Source organism: Ostrinia furnacalis, unplaced genomic scaffold (genome assembly GCF_004193835.3).
Source record: "Ostrinia furnacalis isolate ACB-3 unplaced genomic scaffold, ASM419383v2 OfSCF2709, whole genome shotgun sequence".
Classification (NCBI taxonomy): Eukaryota; Metazoa; Arthropoda; class Insecta; order Lepidoptera; family Crambidae; genus Ostrinia; species Ostrinia furnacalis.
In genome coordinates, this window is record NW_021132948.1 from 169,859 (window position 1) to 189,841 (window position 19,983).

The following is a 19,983-nucleotide window of genomic DNA, read 5'->3' on the forward strand; positions in this document are numbered from 1 at the left end:
GCAGGTGTTCGGATATGCATTGATCATTTGGTTTGTTGTGGTTTTGATATGTGTTTACTACAGTGGCAGTATCTAGGATCCAAGAAGCAATATTTATAATAATAGGCTAGTTGCCTAAAAAAATTTTTTTAGTCCGTAATGTTTAATATCAAAAAATATTGGACACATATATTTTTATTTATCAATCTTACAAATAATTACATAGTTATGGTGCGTTGAAGTTGCGCACGACGTCACAACGTGCGGCATTTTTAAGCAAGCGTTGACGTCACGGGCCTCTTCTTATGAACTTTGGGGCGCTTTATCTCTTTAAATTTTCATTAGTTTGAAAAAGTGAAAAATACGTGTAGAGTATTTTTTGATAATTTAACTGACGGACTAATTAAAACTCTTGCTTTTTGACCCAGGCAACATCCCCATTATCCTGCTTTCGCCTCCGAGATTTATTTTACCATGTAGTACCCCTGTACGACAAGCCAATCCGCACACAATATTCAGCGCAGTAGTAGTAAAAAACAAAAGAGCGGGCAACCCCACCCCTACCACGCTGTGGGCTCGGTGTCCGAGCGGTCTCATTCCTTTGTGCGCACGCGCNCCGCAGTGGATAATGAGCACATGTTACCCGACTGCGCCAGAAGGAGGGTTATGTTTTCTAACTTTACTGAGTTTCGAATTCAGCGCATTAGTTGGCATCTCTCTATATGTCTATGACACAACCTGTTTCCTAATGTAAAAAAGACGTGTTGCGAACTTTTTGGCAACCTTGGGTGTCTCGAAGTATTTGATGCTGACTATTCAACAACTACAAGGTCTTTTCAAGACTGATACACATTGGTGTATTGGCTCCAAGAACTACCAAACCTTTGCAAACATAACCAATCTATGAATGCGGTAAATTGTTGAATATTATGACTATTTACTGTTTTTTTTTTTTGTATTCATGGAATTTTATTGTGTCACCGTAAAATTTTGAATTCCGTTAATTGATAACATAACAGACTTTTATGATTAACAATGAATTAAAGTCCCGCTTCAACACTCACTGTGGCCGCCGGTTGCTCAGTCGCGACAGGAATATAAACACGCGCGAGCGATAAGGATAGGTAGCTTGGGGTCATTGGACGAAATTCTACGTGCTCGGCGACCGAACTTTATTTGAAACATGCACACACTTTTAACGTCAACTGAATACAGTCAGCAACCAAACAAGTACCGAATTAAGTCGTAACAATATAAGTACAAAACATTTCATTAACAGTGCACATAAATAGTCTTTTCAAACGTCCCTATGAAACTATGTGGTTTGACAATGAATGAGTTCGTATTTGCATCTCGCTCACACAAAGCGAGATGGCGGCAAGTGCGACAAAGACAGATGTATTGGTTGGTGGTTCTATGGTACACTAACAGATTCAAAATTTTCACGTGGTTTAAGAAGGCGACTGAGTTTCTTCCACCACTTCTCAATACCAGCCCATATTTTGTCCCGAAGTGGTGGTAGGGCAAGCTATATTTGGGACGAGTATAAGTGCCCTGAAAATGGCCTACACTAATAAAGAATCTGATATATCTTTCTCCCTTCTTACAGTAATGTGCGAGCGATGTTTCGCCTTTTTAGAATCATTCATTCAAACCACATAGTTGTTTATTAAATCTAACAGCAAACATTGATTGCTGACCGTTAATCAAATACTGTTGCTGACATTTTAGTATAATTTTCATTTGCTGACATTTTGGTATCATTTTTATTTGCTGACATTTTGGTATAATTTTCATTTGCTGACATTTTAGTATATTTTCATTTAGCAAAAGATTGGTATTTTCAGGTAGAAAACTATGTTTAGTTTAATTTTGGTAGCATCATTATTTAAAAGAGTAAAATTTTAAAATCATTGGCATCACTAACACTGGAGGAATTTTCACTGACAACACATAGAAAGCACTTTTATTGCCATCCCAATAAAACAAGTTGCAGAGGCAAGGCTATCTATGAAGTTTTTGTCTTTGGAATTTATATTATAGAGACAATCTTTGTCTGAATATAAGTACATTTTTATCCCACACTGGATTTTTAATGAACTTCTGAGCAGTTTACCAAACAGCGATGTCATACAAAATGTCAGCACAGCAAGCCTACGTCTAACTTAGCTATAAGTCGGGCAAGCACGCCTGTTCGAACAGGCACAGCACTTTGTGTATCAACTCATACTGTTCCGAGTTCTGAACCATCCCGCCTCGATTCAAACGCATGTTGCACACTATACCGAGAACGTCAACCTTTTGTTCGTTCGTTAACTGTTTAATACCATTCAGGATCGCGATGAGGCATCCCGTACGGCCTATGCCAGCTGAGCAATGGATTATGGCAGGGGGAGATTGCTGTTCGACAGAAAAATCCAACGGAGTGTCCACACTCACTTTCACTTCACATGGTAAGGTTTGAGCTTCTAGCGGAGGAAATACAAACTTAGAGCTCGGCTTCGGACTATCGTTACACTTGCACAATTCGTCACTCTGATCGTCGTCCTGATCGAAATCGTACGTATTGTCTTTCAAAACGTCGAGACTTAAATTCAACAGCGCGTTCACGTCTTTCGGACACTTATGATCCGCCCAATTGTGGAACCAATAATGGTACACCGTCACACTTTCACTGTCACTTTTCGTTTTCACTTGGTACCGAACGTCTAACTTTCTAATAGTATACCCGGGTTTTTTTATCATCCCACAGTTTTTGATTAAGAAATTGTTTTTCAATGTGCACTCTTCGAAGTACGCGTTTTCGGAATATTCTGGTCCTTCGAACACGATTTCTTCGTTGAGCTCGAGAGGGAAGTATTTTTCGCACTTCTGTCGGTTGTTCTCGATGAAGTTGGTGAGCATGACTATTTTCTGGACGGAGGCGGCGGCGGAGGCGTGGTCGCAGCAGTTCTGGTGCACCATGAGCCAGAAGTCGTATATGGTATTCTGGAGCGGCCCCTGCGTGGCTATGTAGCTGTTTTTGGAGTACTCGTGGCCCTGGAATGTTAAAATAACCGTCGGTTAATAATATAATTACTTCAAAAGAGTTAGTTTATATCATCGAAATATACTTTGTAGGAAGCATAATATTATTAGTTATTTTTTCAAAGACATTATTTACAAATCTAGACCTCACAAGTTCTCAACACAAGTCAAAAACCATAATGCTAATTGTCAAAATAATGTAATTAATATTCCAACTAACCTTAATGAAATTGGCGTTGATATATCCCTCACAGGAACCCGCGTCGCCTCTCAAGATAAACCGCGAATGTTCGTTGGGCAGGATCGTCTTATATCTGTTCTTTGGATGAGACCCTGACACTATCGGCTTCTCCTGGAAATTCGTCGGCATATCCCAGAACTCCTGGTGCAAATTCCGCAGTAACATCTTTTGGTATTCCGAGCAAGGTTGCACCGGAAGGTCGGGTATCACCATTTGGGGGTTATCCTTGGCCATATCCTCAACCTTGTTGGTACAGCAATGCTGCCCTTCAGTGGAACTGTGGCATTTGACTTTGGAATACCCGTTTTGGAAGACGTCATTCAAATCTCTCAATTGCTGCCGAGAGAGGACACTTGACGCGTTTTGAATGTGCTGCATATTGGCTAAATACAGTCTGAAGTCTTCAGACGTGCTTTGTGGACTTAAAGGCTTAGTAGTTATGTTTCTAGTGAATCCAGCTTGACAATTCGGATCCTCCTGTCTTCCAAAAGCGTATATAATCTCATTCTCCTGATCTCCACAGACATACGTCAAGTTTTGAGGGTAGTCCGGTTCTGTATAAGACGTAGACCATAAGTTGTCGTGCGAACCGAATCCAACACATTTTTCTGAAGAGCGTAACCGCGTTCTGTTTTTGTATGACTTGGGAATTAAGTTTTCTGTGCTCAAAGATTTTCGGTGCTTATCTCTATGAGGCAGTTCTTTTAACGAACTGTCGATTAAAGTTTCATCAATTTCGAGGTCTCTTGGCTCTTGTTGTTCTTGCGGTTGGATGTTGAGCGTCAAAGATGTATTAGAGCTGCGTCTTTCTAAAATACCTTTCCGAGGTTCTGTTGGAGGGTTGTCTATACTGTAGTTGCTGTTATATCGACTCAAATTACAAGTGGATCCGTTGAGGTTATAGTTCGAAATGCTGAGTCCTTTATTTACTGATAGCTGAGGATTCGAATTGTTGATATTTAATGTTAGGGAGGTGTTTGAGCTTCGGCGTTCTAGAAGGCCTTTCTTTTGGCCGGATTTGGAGTCCTTATTCAGAGAAGTGTTACTAGAATGGCGGCTGAGCGTGTTTGAAGAGTGAATGTTCAATGTCAGGCTGTTATTCGACCCGCGACGCTGTAAAAGGCAGTTTTTAGAACCCTCACCAGACACATTTGTGTTTGAAGAACAAATCACTCTAGCGGCAGGCGCCAAATGTTCAGCATTTGCCAAAGACGCGTTCGAATCTCGTCTTTCCAAAGACAATTTCTTTTGGCGGTTGTCAGAATTGAGACTGAAGTTTGATATACTGGTTCGGACTGTAGCCAAATTGTGGCACGAAGCACCCGCACTGCTTAAAGAACAGTTAGACGATTGCAGACTGTGTGCGCTCAGCATAAGGCTCTGATTGGAATTCCGCCTGTGCAGCTTCTTTCCAAACTTCTCATCTTCCGCACTGGGTTCAAAATCATCTGAGGGCACACCCTCTGGTAACGTCTTCAAGTTTGTACTGGACACGCTCAAATTCTGTTTGTAATTCAACAAATTCGACCCTAACGTTTGTCCGGAATCCATATGGTATCGATTATCTGAGCCTGATATATTGATTTCTGGTCTTTCCATGTCCGAAACGTTTTCTTCAAACGAGCCCATAGTACGGGAACCCAATCGGGACGGACCAGGTTGATATAGCATTAATGTAGCGTGGTTCTCTCTTAGATATATCCCGCTGTCCTGACCCTTCATATAAAGACGCCTCTGCTCAGCTGAAGACTGGATGGAGTTATACCCCATCTTGCCACCAGAGAAGTCAGGCTTTACATTCTTCTGCGCTAAAATTCTTTTAAGTTGCCTTTTAGGCGTGTTAGGAACTGATACAGAATTCTGAGGAACATCCAATGTTTTCTTCTGAGGTAACGATAGGTTCACCGTCTCCGAGGAATCTAAAGACGTCGCTTTTACTTTCAACGTCGGAGTCTTAACTTTCTTCTCTTCCGCGTCTGTGTAAAGTTTCTCAAACTCCAACAACTCTTTCTCCAATTCACTGTCGCGTTTCGTCAAATCTATTGTTAGGTTTCGCAAGTTCTTCCCTTTGCGTTTCGTTTGCGTTTCAGCAGGAGTCGTTGCACCTTCTTCGGACGTTACGGTGATTTCAAATTCTTTAGGCGAGAATCTAGGCATGTCTATAAACGACTGCGTGTCTGAACTCTGTCTGAGACACTTCTTTTGTTTAAGATCAGGAGATTTAGGTTCTTCTTCTTCGGATGTTTTGTCTTTCGCTTCCTCCTCGAATTTGAACACTGGCCGATCTCTGGGAGGCGATCTAGGATACTCCTCGCCTCCTCTCCTCTCCATGCTCTCACACGATGTACTAATATCCTGATTTTTATACGCCTCGTTCATCTGATCTTTCATTTGCTTAGCTATAGGTAGACCTAGATTCTGTTCTATTATTTTAGCATTGTCAGAGTCGAGAGAAATAGATTTTAACCTCTGTCGTCTCATTTGCGCTGAATTCGAATGCGTTGGCGTCAACTCGTTTTTATCGACTTCGAGCTTTGTCTCCACTTGCAGAGTAGCTATTTTGGCACAGCAGTCGACCACATCTTTGTCGATCAGTTCTTTGTCTTCCATAGCTTTGTTGTCGTCGCATTTCGTAATATTTAGTTCGATATTCTTATAGTTCGTGTCGCAACTGTTATGTCTCCTGTATTTCTTGACTTCTTTGTCAGCTGGGGGTGTGAATCTTTCCCTTTCAATGGAATTCCTCCCTCCGTACTTCTTCGGTCTAGGGGAAGCTCTCGCTATGTCTTCGGAAAGTGCGATTTGTTCGAATGTGAAATAATTCTCCTTATTGCAAATATGTACTTTGGGACTGGGTTTGGCGCTTAGTAATATTCCGGGTGAACTGGGCTTCTCGAAGCCATTTCTGTTCAAATTACTACCTAAGGTTCTTGGCGATTGAGGAACTTCTGCATCTCTAGGCGTTTCGGGGAAGAATTTTGGAGATCTAACAGTGTCGTAGTAGACCGATTTAGGGGAAGGCTCAGCGAAGAACATTGGAGAAACTGTTTCGGGGGGAGTGAAGAATCGCGGGGAGCTGATACTGTCAGCGAATATCTTTGGCGAGAAGTCGAATTTGGGAGCCGAAGATTTCTCTTTAGCTGAGCTGCACTCTAGTATTCTCGGGCTATTCTGCATTTCCAATCTTTCCTGCTGACCTTCTAATAGAGGGTTTTCGTTCACACTGCACATGTTTAACCTGGTGCTGACCGATCGGAACCTCCTAAGGTTTCCTGGAGACTCCTGGCCTCTATCTCCTGGATCTTTGGGCGACGCCATATCGCCCGTCTCTTTCTTGGCTTCGTCCTCCAGTTTCTTAACTGCTTCCGGCTCGAAGCCGAACACCTCGTTATCAGACTTGGCGCTACTCGGGAAAGGGGATTTGTCGTCTTTCTCCAACGACGGGGATCGGGTCGCGCTGTACTTCTTCGCGCGGGATTCCTGCGTCAATTCCGCGCCCAATTCCGAGTTGACAATTTGGGCTAACGGTCTCGGGATTGTAGAGGAATACTTGCAGTCTAATGACCTTTTATGAAGCCACTGTTCTGGCAGCGGTAGTTTGGGGATTCCCTTGAATTCGGAAGAGGTCGAGGGTTGGTTTTGGGGAGGATTAGAGTTTGAAGAGGAAGTGGTAGGAGCAGCGTTGTCTCCTTGAGCGATTGTGGTTTGCGTGGAGTTGTTTACTATTATGATCTGGGGCGGGGTAGTGGGGCGGTCGTTAGGGGGCGCTCCGGTGAGGGCGAGGCGGACGAGGGGGGCGGCGCGCGGGCGCGGGACGCGGGCGAGGCGCGGCGCGCGCGCCAGCGGCTCCCAGCGGACTACGTGCACCTGGAATGGGAGAACAAAGCTGGTTCGTAATTATGTACAAACAACTGGTGAATTTGTCCAGCAGTGGACGTCATTTGGCTGAAACGAACGAACCAACGAATGGTGAATTTAACCCATATATGACCAGAGACACGAAAACGACCAAATGGTACAAGTTCTCTTGCGATGCCCATAAGAGAAACTGTAAATATGCCAAATTACATACAAATCTGGGATTTAAATAGTTTTGGGCATATAATGGGCTATAGTCGTCATAATGCACAAAAATGTATACTGTCGTCTATACGTATAGAGTTACAGAAATCCAATTATCAGAATGTGAACTTTTACTATGCGACCGGTCCGGTTGGATAGTGCATCTGGAATAAGACAGGTAAATATTGATCATGATTATGTACACACAATAGTGAATCAAACTAAACTGCAATCGGTTCCAGTTTGATCATAGAGGCCAAGTCTGAGCCGAATGTTCCTAATGTGTTGTTGTCGGCAAGTGCATTTTTACGAGGCATACCTGAGCGTGCTTGATGGTCCTTGACAGCATCGTGTACTTGAGTGTGCGATCAGTGTCTGTCAATGTCTGTAAATGGTCCTTCAAGCCGTATCGACTAGAGATACTGTCTTTGGCAACATGGCAACCTTACCTGAGCGTACTTGATGAATTGCCCGGCTAAATATGATCCTACAAGCCGGATCAGCGTAAGGGCTTCCGCTTAAACTCGCACGGACGATCGCACGCGGTTGTGTATCGAAAGTTAGTACAATGAACATTTCCATGTGCGCGAGTTTTAGGCCTAAATGATCCTTCGAGCCTTAACAACAGGACTGTGACTGAGATAAGTCCTTAACAGCTATCGTACTTGAGCGTGCTTGGGGGCTCGCATCAACAGCAGCGGCGGCGCCTGGTGTGTCGCTAGTACCTGAGCGTGCATAGAGGATCACGCGGCTAAATATGATTCTTCAAGCCGGATCAGTGTAAATGGTTCTTCTAACACCGGATTAGTGTTAATGGTCCTTCGAGCCGGATTAATCTAAGAGATTGTGTCTTTAGCAAACGTACCTATGCGTGCTTGGAGGGTCACGTAGCATCAATCCGAGGGTCCAGGTCCAAGCCTGAAGCAAGCATCTATCTTTACGAGACATTCCGGAGCGTGCTTGTCGCACGTCTAAATACGTCGCACGTCGAGCCCCAGATCAGTGTTAATGGTCCTAAGAGCCGGATCAATCCTAGAAACTAGATCCAACTAGAATCCAACAGTGCATAATGGGTTACCTAAGCGTGCTTGGGGCAGGGTGCACGGCAGGCGGCGCCTGGTGTGTCACTAGTACCTGAGCGTGCTTGGGGGGATGGTCCTTCGAGCCGGATTAATCTTAGAGACTATATCTTTAGCAACTGTACCTGAGCGTGCTTGGAGGGTCGCGCGCGGCAGGCGGCGCGCACGGCCGCGGCAAGCAGCAGCGGCGCCTGGTGTGTCACTAGTACCTGAGCGTGCTTGGGGGGATGGTCCTTCGAGCCGGATTAATCTTAGAGACTATATCTTTAGCAACTGTACCTGAGCGTGCTTGGAGGGACGCACGCCTAAACATGATCCTACGAGCCGCGTAAATGTTCAGGAGTAATGGTCCTTCGAGCCGGATTAATCTAAGACGCTGTGTGCCTGACAAACGTACCTGAGCGTGCTTGGGCGCCCTCTCGCGGCAGGCGGCGCGCACGGCCGCGGCAAGCAGCAGCAGCGCCGCGGCCGCCAGCGCGCCGCACCACCAGCCCGCCTCCGCGCCCCACATGCCCCGCGCCTCACATCTGTCGAGGGCCATACTGGGTCAGGTTTGCGTACACTTAGCTAGTCTGAAGGGAAGCAAAATTGCATAATGAACACGCGATCGTGCGTGAGGTACTAGACAGGATTGTTTTAAACTTTCATGGTCACCATGTACATGGTAGCAATCCCGTCAGTAATAATAATTATGAGGTACTAGATGTCGTAAAGGTTCATACATTCTGTCAACATGCAGTCGCGCGTTTTGAAAATACGTCATCTGGACCAGCTCTGTCTACAGTCGATTGTAAATCATCAATATGCTACAAAAATGACTAATTTTTTGGTCTTACGCGCCTCACATCTGTCGAGGGCCATACTGGGTCAGGGTCATTTGTTGTTCTATATTCGCGATAAGTTCGCTAATAGCTAAGCTGGGGGAAGCAAAAGATGCAAATCATCAATATGCTACAAAATGACGAATTTTCTCAATTGATCTCCGCGTCCCACATCACACGTCGGCGCCTGGAGACGCATGATATGGAGGACAGACCCCAATTAAAATGGGAATGGGACAGGGAGAGAAGATCTCCGCGTCCCACATCTGTCGAGGCCCATACTGTTGTCACGTTTGCGTACACTTAGCTAGTCTGAAGGGAAGCAAAATTGCATAATGAAGATGTTTGTCCAAGGGGAATCAAAAGATACTGGCCATGTAATTTCCTTGGAGCTTGTCCAGATGACACGTTTTTACTCGGGTGTTTCGAATCGCGCGATAGTGAGGTACTATAGTCCGGTCGCCGAGCACGTAGAATTTCGTCCAATGACCCCAAGCTACCCATCCTTATCATTTGCGCGTTAGGCTTTAGAGGTTTTTACATTCTGCCACTATTATGCAATCCCGCGTTTTGAAAACTCGAGTGAAAATTCGTCGTCTGGACCAGCTCTGTCTATAGTTGCTTGCAAATCATCAATCTGCTAAAAAAATACTAATTTTCTTATATCTGCGCCCCACATACACCGCGATTCACATCTATCGAGAGCCATACTGGGTCAGGGTCATTCGTTGTTCTATGTTCGCGAAATCTTTGCTAAGGGGAAGTAAAAGACACTATTTACTAATTTCCTTTGTCTACAATAGCTTGAACATCAATTGACGTAATCCGCTATAAAACGAAGAATTTTCTCAATTGATCTCCGTGCCCCAACATCTTTCGAGAGACATACTGTCACGTTTGCGTACACTTTGTTAAAGGTGCCATGTAATTTTCTTCACTTTAATATTTATCAATATGCTACTAAATGACAAATTTTCTCAATAGATCGCGCGCCTGGTACGTGTAAATCAGCCTTTAAGGGGCAGCAAAAACATCTATAGGTAAATAGGTCAGGTACGATTTCGACTGAAGTCGAACTGAAGAAAAAGAATGCAACAATCATCCATATTCGATCACGTAATCACGTACAGTAGAACGCCGATTATCCGAACGCCGATTAACTGAATCGCCAATTATCCGAATCGGTCCTAAGAGTAATATAAAAAATTAAAACCAAGTAATTTTTGATAATTTTATTGGAATTCGGATATATTTCAACTGAGCGTTATTGTAGCAGTTTTACAATAACGCCAAGTAGAAATATATCTGTTTGTTAAACTAATTAGAGTTTGTTCCATGTGTGACAGTTCGTTTTTCTCTATTACCTGTCTATGTCCGATTATCCGAATTTTCGATTATCCGAATCGACCCCGGTCCCAATTGATTCGGATAATCGGCGTTCTACTGTATACGCAATTTAAATTATTTAAAAATTAACACGCTCACAATAATACAATCACGTTCATTGCACTAGTTTGTGCTATTTCCAACGTCTTAGGCACAGATTACTAAATACATAGCCACTGTCTTAAGTCGTATGAATAATTTTTATTATATCGTGAATCCAGATAAGAATAAAATAATAACACGCGGATACATCTACAAAAGTGTCAACCCTTCACTATCACAATACACGAATGGATGAAACAAAAGGAGCTTTTTTCTAAATAATTTTCCATCTCTCATTGGCGCCTACTCAGTCATATCCCACGTGTTTTCATCCCCACGCTCTGCTCGGTCACGCAAAGGGCTTGAAGCCCCTGCTTATGAATCACCTTATTATGACTAGTTAAGAACCGCGGATTCGCCCACATAGGGTTCGCTCTGTCACAGTCACAGAAAGTCTTATGCCCGTTTTCACCATCAATCCCTAATTTTTTAGTGACCCCTATGGAACATAACAGGAATTTTGTTTTCAAAGGGATCACTTAAAAATTAAAATTTTAGGGATTGATGGTGAAAACGAGCTGTCTGCCTGTCTGTCTTGCTTTCACGCCTAAACCACTGAACCGATTTTTATAAAATTTGCCATAGAGATAGTTTGAGTCTCGGGATAGGACATAGGATAGTTTTTACCCCGGTTTTTGAAACAGGCACGCACGCGACAAAGTTTTCCCGTGACAGACAAAATTCCACACGGGCGAAGCCGCGGGCGGAAAAGCAAATAAACTACTTTTAGAGATATTTCTTCTTTCATGAGGGTTCCTTTAAAAATATGTGATTTGATTAGTGGTCTGTGCCAATTTCTTAATTCTAGTTTCTACAGAAGACTTCTTTTAAGATGTTAAGCCATAACTGTATTAATCATATCTTTTGTCCATCAAGCATGTCATCAATGACTCCATTGCAACTTTCAGCTTTCGTGATTCACTTTCAAGGTTTTTCAAAGTTGGTCCAATGATATTTATTTATTTTTTTAGTTTCTTTGTTGTTCACTACGAAATTATGACGAAGCAAGACAATGTCGACATACTAGATGTGACAGCTCATCCAAAAATAACTGGGGGAATAAAAGAGGGGCTTAAGTATGAGCAACCCCATACCTATTAAGGTTAGGTATATGAAAATTCTCATAACGCAATGCAAAAGGTATTTAGCTATGAAATAGTAAAGTTACCGTGCGATGAGGAAGTCATTGGGGGAGGCCTATGTTCAGCAGTGGACGTCCTGTGGCTGAAATGATGATGATGATAAATAAAGTAACATACATTTAGGGCTTTAAATTCTATGATGAATGATAAATTAATTAATAATTTCAAAAACCCTTACACAAAAAGCTTAAGTGAAATCTTGGGTGGCATTTTCTCCCACACAGTTTTGACCTAAAATTTTACTGTAACGGTTCTTACTCTTTGTTTAATCAATTATTAATTTAATTAATTACTTGCGACAGCAATACACATGGAGTCATGGAGTCACAACTGCTTATACAAATACCTATGTGGGAGGGAGCTAGAAAACACTTTATACTAAACGCATCATCATGACAGTGACGATGCACGCGCGATGACGGTGCCGTATGATACGTCACCGTGACGTCACGATGACGTCACGGAGTCAACGGCCTTTGCGAGCTCAAGGGTCTTATCTCAGCCTCAAGCGATATTCAAGCGATTGCGTTCGCTCGATAAATCGAAAGTTTCGACAGCTTGTGATATTTTTCATAAATTAGGCAACAAGTGCTTATCTAGATGTAGATAATCAAACACAATGTATGAAATAAAGGTGAATAAAATAGAAAAAGCAGAGGTATTAACAAATTTTTTCTTTTTTTTTCTTCTCATTGTATAGATCGTGATTCGTGTCATCCCCGAAGACGCGCCCCACCATTCTTCCGCTAACGTTTGAGTGTTATCGGTACACGCTAAATTATCCATGAGTGCACAATGCACACGCACACTACAATAAAATGACGCTCGGATTGATCGGATCTCCCCGCACCCCGCGTTTCCCTCAACTAAAAATTGCTGGGGCGCGTCTTCGGATGGCCCGATCTATTGTAAATAAAATTTAACAGGCCGAAAATAATGGTTTGCAGCTTCCATCGCGAATTCGCAAGTAAAACTGTAGGGTGATGTCATATAATTTTATGGAGGTTAGGGTGAGAAAGAGAAAAGTAAATTAATTTTACGAATGTTAAATTCAATGTCAGTGTTGACAAACTAGCAAATGCCTCTGAGCATTTTTTATCCCTAAAAAAATCTATTTTAACCCTACTCTTAGGTTAATTTCTAAACCTTGGACCTACGTAGTCCGAAATAAAAAAATAAAAATAATTTGATTGGATATAACGCGGCTGACGTCATGACCCGATCGGCCGGTGCACTCGTGACCCAGTATTGGAGCCTCGGAGCCTGGCTCTCTAAGTAGGTCACGGGGTATCATACACCGCCCTACCTGTTGCGCCTTGGGCGGTGTACAAAAATATTTTTATGTATTTTCATGGTAAATAAATATACAACTGCACGCAGGAAGATTTAATGAAAACGCCTTTACGAAGTCGAATCAGAAATTAAGAGATCCGTAAACGAATTAAAGTCGCTGACATAGCCCGACGGATTAGCAAGCTGAAGTGGCAGTGCACATAGTACGCAGAACTGACGGCCGATGGGGCAGCAAGGTTCTGGAGTGGAGGCCACGTACCGGAAAGCGCAGCGTAGGGCGTCCATCCACAAGGTGGACTGACGACCTCATATTGGTAGCGGGAAGGCGCTGGATGCAGGCCGCCACCAACTGGCCATTGTGGAAATCATTGGTTCAGCATTGGACGTCCTATGGCTGAAATGATGATGATGCCTGAAAACGCCACTCTTGTGGCGGAGTTTTGGGCTGAGACTGTATAGGTTTGTTGTCGACACGATAAGAAGATTAAACAAAAAAATCCTGAATGCTTGGACGTATTTTGGAGGCGTACGAATATAAATTAATTAATTTTATGACTTTCTAATTTCGAGTGTTTTAAAAATAAACCCCCTACTTTTTTCGATGGGCTAATTGAGTAATTTTAAATGTCTCTTGACAGGTAATTAAGTCTGACACCGAATGATGGTCTGAAGAATTGACCAGTTGATGCCACCAATCAATTGACACACTTTTTATTAGCTGTCCAAACGCGGAACTTATGACGTCACTGTTCGTCATCTCAATTTAACTGTTTATTGATTTTAAACTCAATTCACTACTCATTGGTTTTAAAGTAGGTACCTTATTTGATATAATAATTAAGTGTAGGTATATTTTAACACGTTGTTGACAAGGGACTTGTGGACGATAAACCCGACACCACCCTGGGACTGCTGGTCGCCCTCCCGGAAATAGAGCAGGTTTCCGGATTTAAGAATTAAGGTGTCCTCCCCCTCTCTTCGGACTTCACATAATCCTACGATATCCCACCGTAACCTGCTCAACTCTTCCTCGAGTTCCATTAGCTTCACGTCCGTACGCAGTGTGCGAGCGTTATAGGTTGCCAGGGCCAGAGGTCGTCGGTGTTGGTAGCCTGGCATCCCCCGGGGATTCTTCGCACCCCTTGCCCCACCGTTACCGTGACCGCTACCGTGGTCCGGGATAGTGGGGCCGCCGGGGACTAGGGGCCGTTTTTTTGTTTTAGCCACCATTTGGAGGGTTTTGCCCTAATCGCCTCGCTTGGCAGGCGGGTTGGCGATCGCAGTTTTTTTGCTTGGTTTCACACGCAGACGCTGCTGCCCGTCCGGTGCTACAGGAGTTTGTCGCCTCTTACGACACGCCTCCTGTTGGCGGTGGGGAAAAGTATTCTTTTACGGCCGTCCCCACACAGCACCAGTCCAGATCGAGAGTGTTTCGGCGAGGGTAGTGTACCTGATACTCAGAATCACCAAACGGTATTCGCTGAAGGTCATACAGGTATACGCACCGACCACGGAACACCCCGACGACGAAGTGGAGACCATGTATGAGGATATTTCCAGAGCCATACATGGCTCCCGGTCCCATTTTACCGTTGTGATGGGGGACTTCAACGCGAAGCTAGGTAAACGAAGCGATAATGAGCCGAAAGTGGGGCAATTTGGGTACGGAGAGAGGAACGCACGTGGCCAACTGCTGGCTGGCTTTATGGAGAGGGAGGGCCTCTTTATGATGAACTCCTTCTTCAGAAAGCCAAAACAGCGAAAGTGGACATGGCTGCATCCCAATGGCGCTACAAAAAATGAGATAGACTTCATCTTGTCGACGAAGAAGCATATATTCAATGATGTCTCTGTGATCAATTCGGTCAAAACAGGAAGCGATCACCGAATGGTAAGAGGCACATTGAATATCAGACCCAAGCTCGAGAGATGTCGACTGATGAAGTCTACGCTCCGCCCAGCGCCCATCCAACTCCAAAACCCCGAAAGCTTTCAGCTCGAGTTGCAAAATCGTTTCGAATGCCTAGGAGACTGCGAAAATGTGGACAAATACAATGACAGGTTCGTGGAAATTGTCCAAACGACTGGGTCTAAGTTCTTTAAAACCCGTCGTTCAAAAGGAACCAAAAAGATCTCTGACCTCACCAATCAACTCATGGAAGAGAGACGGAACTTGGTTCTGCAGTCCTCTGAAGATGCTGCTCAGTATCGGCNCCAAAGTAACCGACATAGCTCGCAGAATTGCTAAAATCAAGTGGCAGTGGGCGGGGCACAGAGCTCGTAGAGACGATGGCCGTTGGGGCAGGAAAGTGCTCGAGTGGCGACCACGGGCTGGAAAACGTAGCGTGGGCAGGCCTCCTACTAGGTGGACCGACGATCTGGTAAAGGTCGCGGGAAGAGCCTGGATGCGGGCAGCGCAGGACCGTTCATTGTGGAAAACCTTGGGGGAGGCCTTTGTCCAGCAGTGGACGTCATTTGGCTGAAACGAACGATATTTTAACGTTCCATATTCAATAGGTTATCATCATCATCATTTCAGCCATAGAACGTCCACTGCTGAACATAGGCCTCCCCCAATGATTTCCATGTTGATCGATTGGTAGCGGCCTGCGTCCAGCGCCTTCCTGATACCTTTATGACGTCGTCGGTCCACCTTGTGGGTGGACGTCCAATAGGTGATCTTGTACAATACTTAGTACCTAATGAATGAACCGTTCACTTTAAAGTTCGCTCTTGGCCGATTTTACTGACCTTGCATTCTGAAGAAGAATCAGTACTAGATTAGCCTTTAGGCTAATTTAGCAATTAAATTAAGCAATTGCCCCCAAAAAAATTGCTAAACAAAAACTATTTAGTATTTACGCGCCAATTTAGGACCCATAAGTCTCATTTTAATCTATACTAATAAATATAAATAGTAACTCTGTCTGTCTGTGTCGCTTTCACGTCTAAACCACTGAACCGCTTTTGATGAAATTTGGCATAGAGATAGTTTGAGTCCCAGGAAAGGACAGGACAGTTTTTAACCCGGTTTTTGAAACAGGGACGCGCGCGATATAGTTTTTCTGTCACAGATAAAATTCCACGCGGGCGAAGCCGCGGGCGGAAAGCTAGTTTGTAATAAATACGTTAATTATTTTGGGCAGGTGTCGATTACTTAGGGCTTCAGGTAATCTTAATCCGGTACTGCGTCCAATCATAGGCTACAGACAGATGTCAGATACATGAAAATAATTGATGTGCAAAAGATAAAGGAAAAATATCCAAGGCGACTTTTTATTTCGCAAATAAATAATATTATTGTGGATTAGCGGCCTTAACTAAACGAAAAGTATTTGTAAACTAACCTTCTATTAATAGCGGCAATCGCCTGAACATTTCAAACTTAATCTCGACTATTTTAAAGTCTATAATCGAGTGGCAATGAGTCAGCCATCGGATTTGATATGCCGGTGCCAAAAATTTTGCATGAATGAAGTTGATGCCTTTAGTGTTGGTTAGTTCGATCTATTGAGAAAAAAGCGGTAAAAATAGATAGAAAAATACTGAAGTCTGCGTAAACAACAGTGGCAATGGCCAATACAAATTAATTTAAGCACTACAAGTCATGTGAGTGAATCCTCTACGTGGGAAATGATGTTTTAGGCCCAGAACAGACGGCGCAACGCGACTGCAACGAAACTGTTGACCAACCAGTTTGAAACTGGTTTGAAATGGTCGCGTCATGTGTGGTCTCTCAACGGAATCTATGGCAGAAACTTAGATGCAACTCAACAGTAACTAGAAGTTGCAGTTTCGTTGCAATTGTGTTTCACCGTGTGTTCTGGGCCTTAGTAAACACTAGTTTCTTCCCACGGCATCTATTTCGATCATCATCATCATTTCAGCCACAGGACGTCCACTGCTGAACGTAGGCCTTCCCCAATGATTTCCACAATGGCCGGTTGGTGGCGGCCTGTATCCAGTGCCTTCTTGCTACCTTTATGAGGTCGTCAGTCCACCTTGTGGGTGGACGTCCTACGTTGCTCTCTGAACATAGGCCTCCTCCAATGATTTCCACAATGGCCAGTTGGTGGCGGCTTGCATCCAGCGCCTTCCTGCAACCTTTATGAGGTCGTCAGTCCACCTTGTGGGTGGACGTCCTACGTTGCTCTCTGAACATAGGCCTCCACCAATGATTTCCACAATGGCCAGTTGGTGGCGGCCTGCATCCAGCGCCTTCCTGCTACCTTTATGAACTAGTCCGTTGCACTTTCCGGTACGTTAAATATTTATATTTTGTTCAATCAAGAATTTTGTTCACATCTTTATGCTTTTTAGATCAGGAACATGTAAAACCGCTCTTTAAAAATTAAACTTCAAAAACATCTTGAAGGGATGTCAGTTTGTAGGTGTGTGGATCTCATTATTTTACGTACACTCGGTAAGAACTGGGGACGATGAGCTGTCATGGGGGACTGACATGACTCATAAGGAAGGGTTTCCCTTAACATGCAGGTGAATCATCATTAATAGAATACGTAGGTTACTAGAATATAGTAAACAAAACAAAAAAATAATAATTATCACACTAATTAATATTGACACAGGGTCACACAAACCAATCACAGAGCTCTATTCAACATTTGCTGCTTCACTTAAGCAAGCATCGTTTGTGAATAGGGTGTTATTCACAAATATTTTAATTTAATATTCAGTCAGTGCACTAAGAAAGAAAGTGGAGACACTTTTTATCATACTTTTTATTTATTTTTCCATATCTTTTTCTCATGGAGTTTTACTGACACATCTAGGTATTTACACACCTCAGTCATTGTTATTTACACCCTCACACTTCCTGTTTATCAACATTCTTTGTTTATTAACAATAGTCAATAATAGAAATAAATAATTTGAAATATTCTAATATATTATTTTTCAAAGATATTCACAATAACAGTTGACCTTGAATGCGAGATTAAAACCCATTGTGTATTAGAGTCATAGCTTTACAAAAGTAAGTAGATACAAATATTGTCTTAATATTTCGTTTTGTAATACGGTTTAGAACCTAGAGGACATATAGTAAGGTTTCAGTAGATAGGATAAAAATAAACAATGTTTTCTTTACATGAAGATTATGTTAAGACATCAACAAATTACACAAGATTGAATTAAATGAATGATAACTGAGTCATTAAAAGATTCCGAGCAATTCAAATGTAGTTGATTTGTCAATAATGGTACCTAAAGGTCAATTTTATAGCTTTTTTCAGATTAACTTGATGAAAAACTTATCTTAGGACAATGTTACAGTAAAGCAGAAATATTATTTTTAGTGAAAACTCGATATCATAATAATTGGTTTGTTTATAAATCGAGTTACCAATGTTTTGAATTACACTGATCGAGATGACAACCCAGAGCCAACTTCTACTCACGTTTACTTGTACTACAGAAATCATTCATTGAGAAATTAGTAAATAAATACTATAATGGACTTTAGATCAAGTAGTGATGTCATGATTATAATTTAGCACATCACACAAATGTTATCCATTTCCTACACCTTTGTTGTTCAATTATATACTCAGCAACGGCCGATTTTAACGAGGTAATCGCAAATTCGGGCAGAAATGAAGACATCAGGTATTCTATTTATGGAAGGTGACATACTAGCATCACTAGCGAGGTGAATTTCGACGTTATATCACGATATCGAGCTTTATATGGCCAAGAATACGTTTGGGATGACTAAATAATGCACATATCCTTCGACCGCAGGAAAACAACAAGGTTTGTACAAGGTTTTGCCTCAAAAACAGAGCTATCTCCTGCAAGGCCGAGTGTTTATTTTATCGAAATCTGCTAGCAATTGCTGCGTCAGCGTGATTAGTAGAAGATTCGATGAGTTTGCAAGGGTTTTTAGCGTGAGAGAACCTCGTAAAATCCATGGGAAATACGTACCGTGCATTTATCCACTGTTATGAAAATCGGGATCGCTCTTGCGGTCACCATCAAACTTGTGTCGTAGAATGATCAACGCCACTTTAGCACAACCACTAATACACGTCACTGGCACTAAAAAATCACTTGTCGTTAAATTTTCTACGAATTATCGCACGTTTTCTGAGTAAGCTGTCGTCTCTAAAGTTTTGACGTTATGTGAGTCGGCCATATTTCTTTTGAGACAACAAAAGCAGGGAGTGTTGCCACCACAAAATTTTTACTCCCCATTATTTCTAGAGTGATAATAAAATATTTTTCGTAAACCTGAACAGTTTTAAAATATTTTTAAAAATATCTATATCTTTTAAAAACCAAAAATGAATTTTTTTCAGTATCACTATGTATTTTATTAATGTAAATTTTACAACAAAAAATCTAAAGCAGAATATCGATGCTATCACATTAATATTAGATAACTAATCTATTTTCATTACTATCGAACTGTTATCACGATAAGGAGGTACTGAATGGTTGAAAACTCCTACAAACGTTGCAAGACGGTTGCATCGCCCTGGGGAGGTGTGCCCGTGCAGTGTATAGTTTAATCCATTGAGAGGTGTACCGCACATGCGCAGTCCCTGCCTTCAACTAGGCCACTGGGGCATCGACTGCCCCGATGCTAGGTCACAATGCACACAGCTATAATGGGTCGGTTATCTAGGACGTTGTTTTGGTCTACAATAAAGTGGGTGGAGCTCAGGTAGATCAACAGTAGACGCATAGCCGTAGGTCAATATTGGTTCGCGAAGCTTCTGCGTTGTTTGCGTACTTGAAAATAATTTCCTGCATTCGACTAATGACTATCCATTTCACAATAGTGACTGAGTTTCTTGCACTGTTTCTTCTCAGCACTGCTGGCCCAT

General features: G+C 42.7%; 1 protein-coding gene across 2 annotated transcripts; it reads right to left on the reverse strand.

Annotated features, from left to right (window-relative positions):
• Positions 1 to 798: 798 nt before the first annotated feature.
• On the reverse strand, positions 799 to 19,298 carry PTP-ER (Protein tyrosine phosphatase-ERK/Enhancer of Ras1). Of its 2 annotated transcripts, XM_028309372.1 has the most exons (4): positions 19,079 to 19,298; positions 8,786 to 8,915; positions 3,227 to 7,114; positions 799 to 3,018 (listed from the first exon to the last, which is right to left on the reverse strand). In XM_028309372.1, the coding sequence occupies exons 2-4, from the start codon at positions 8,897 to 8,899 to the stop codon at positions 2,149 to 2,151; spliced, it is 4,872 nt and encodes a 1,623-aa protein (XP_028165173.1). In that variant the 5' UTR covers positions 8,900 to 8,915; positions 19,079 to 19,298; the 3' UTR covers positions 799 to 2,148. The 2 variants fall into 2 exon arrangements, with proteins under 2 accessions (XP_028165173.1, XP_028165172.1); XM_028309371.1 differs by lacking the exon at positions 19,079 to 19,298 and having other exon boundaries at positions 8,786 to 8,944.
• Positions 19,299 to 19,983: the final 685 nt, after the last annotated feature.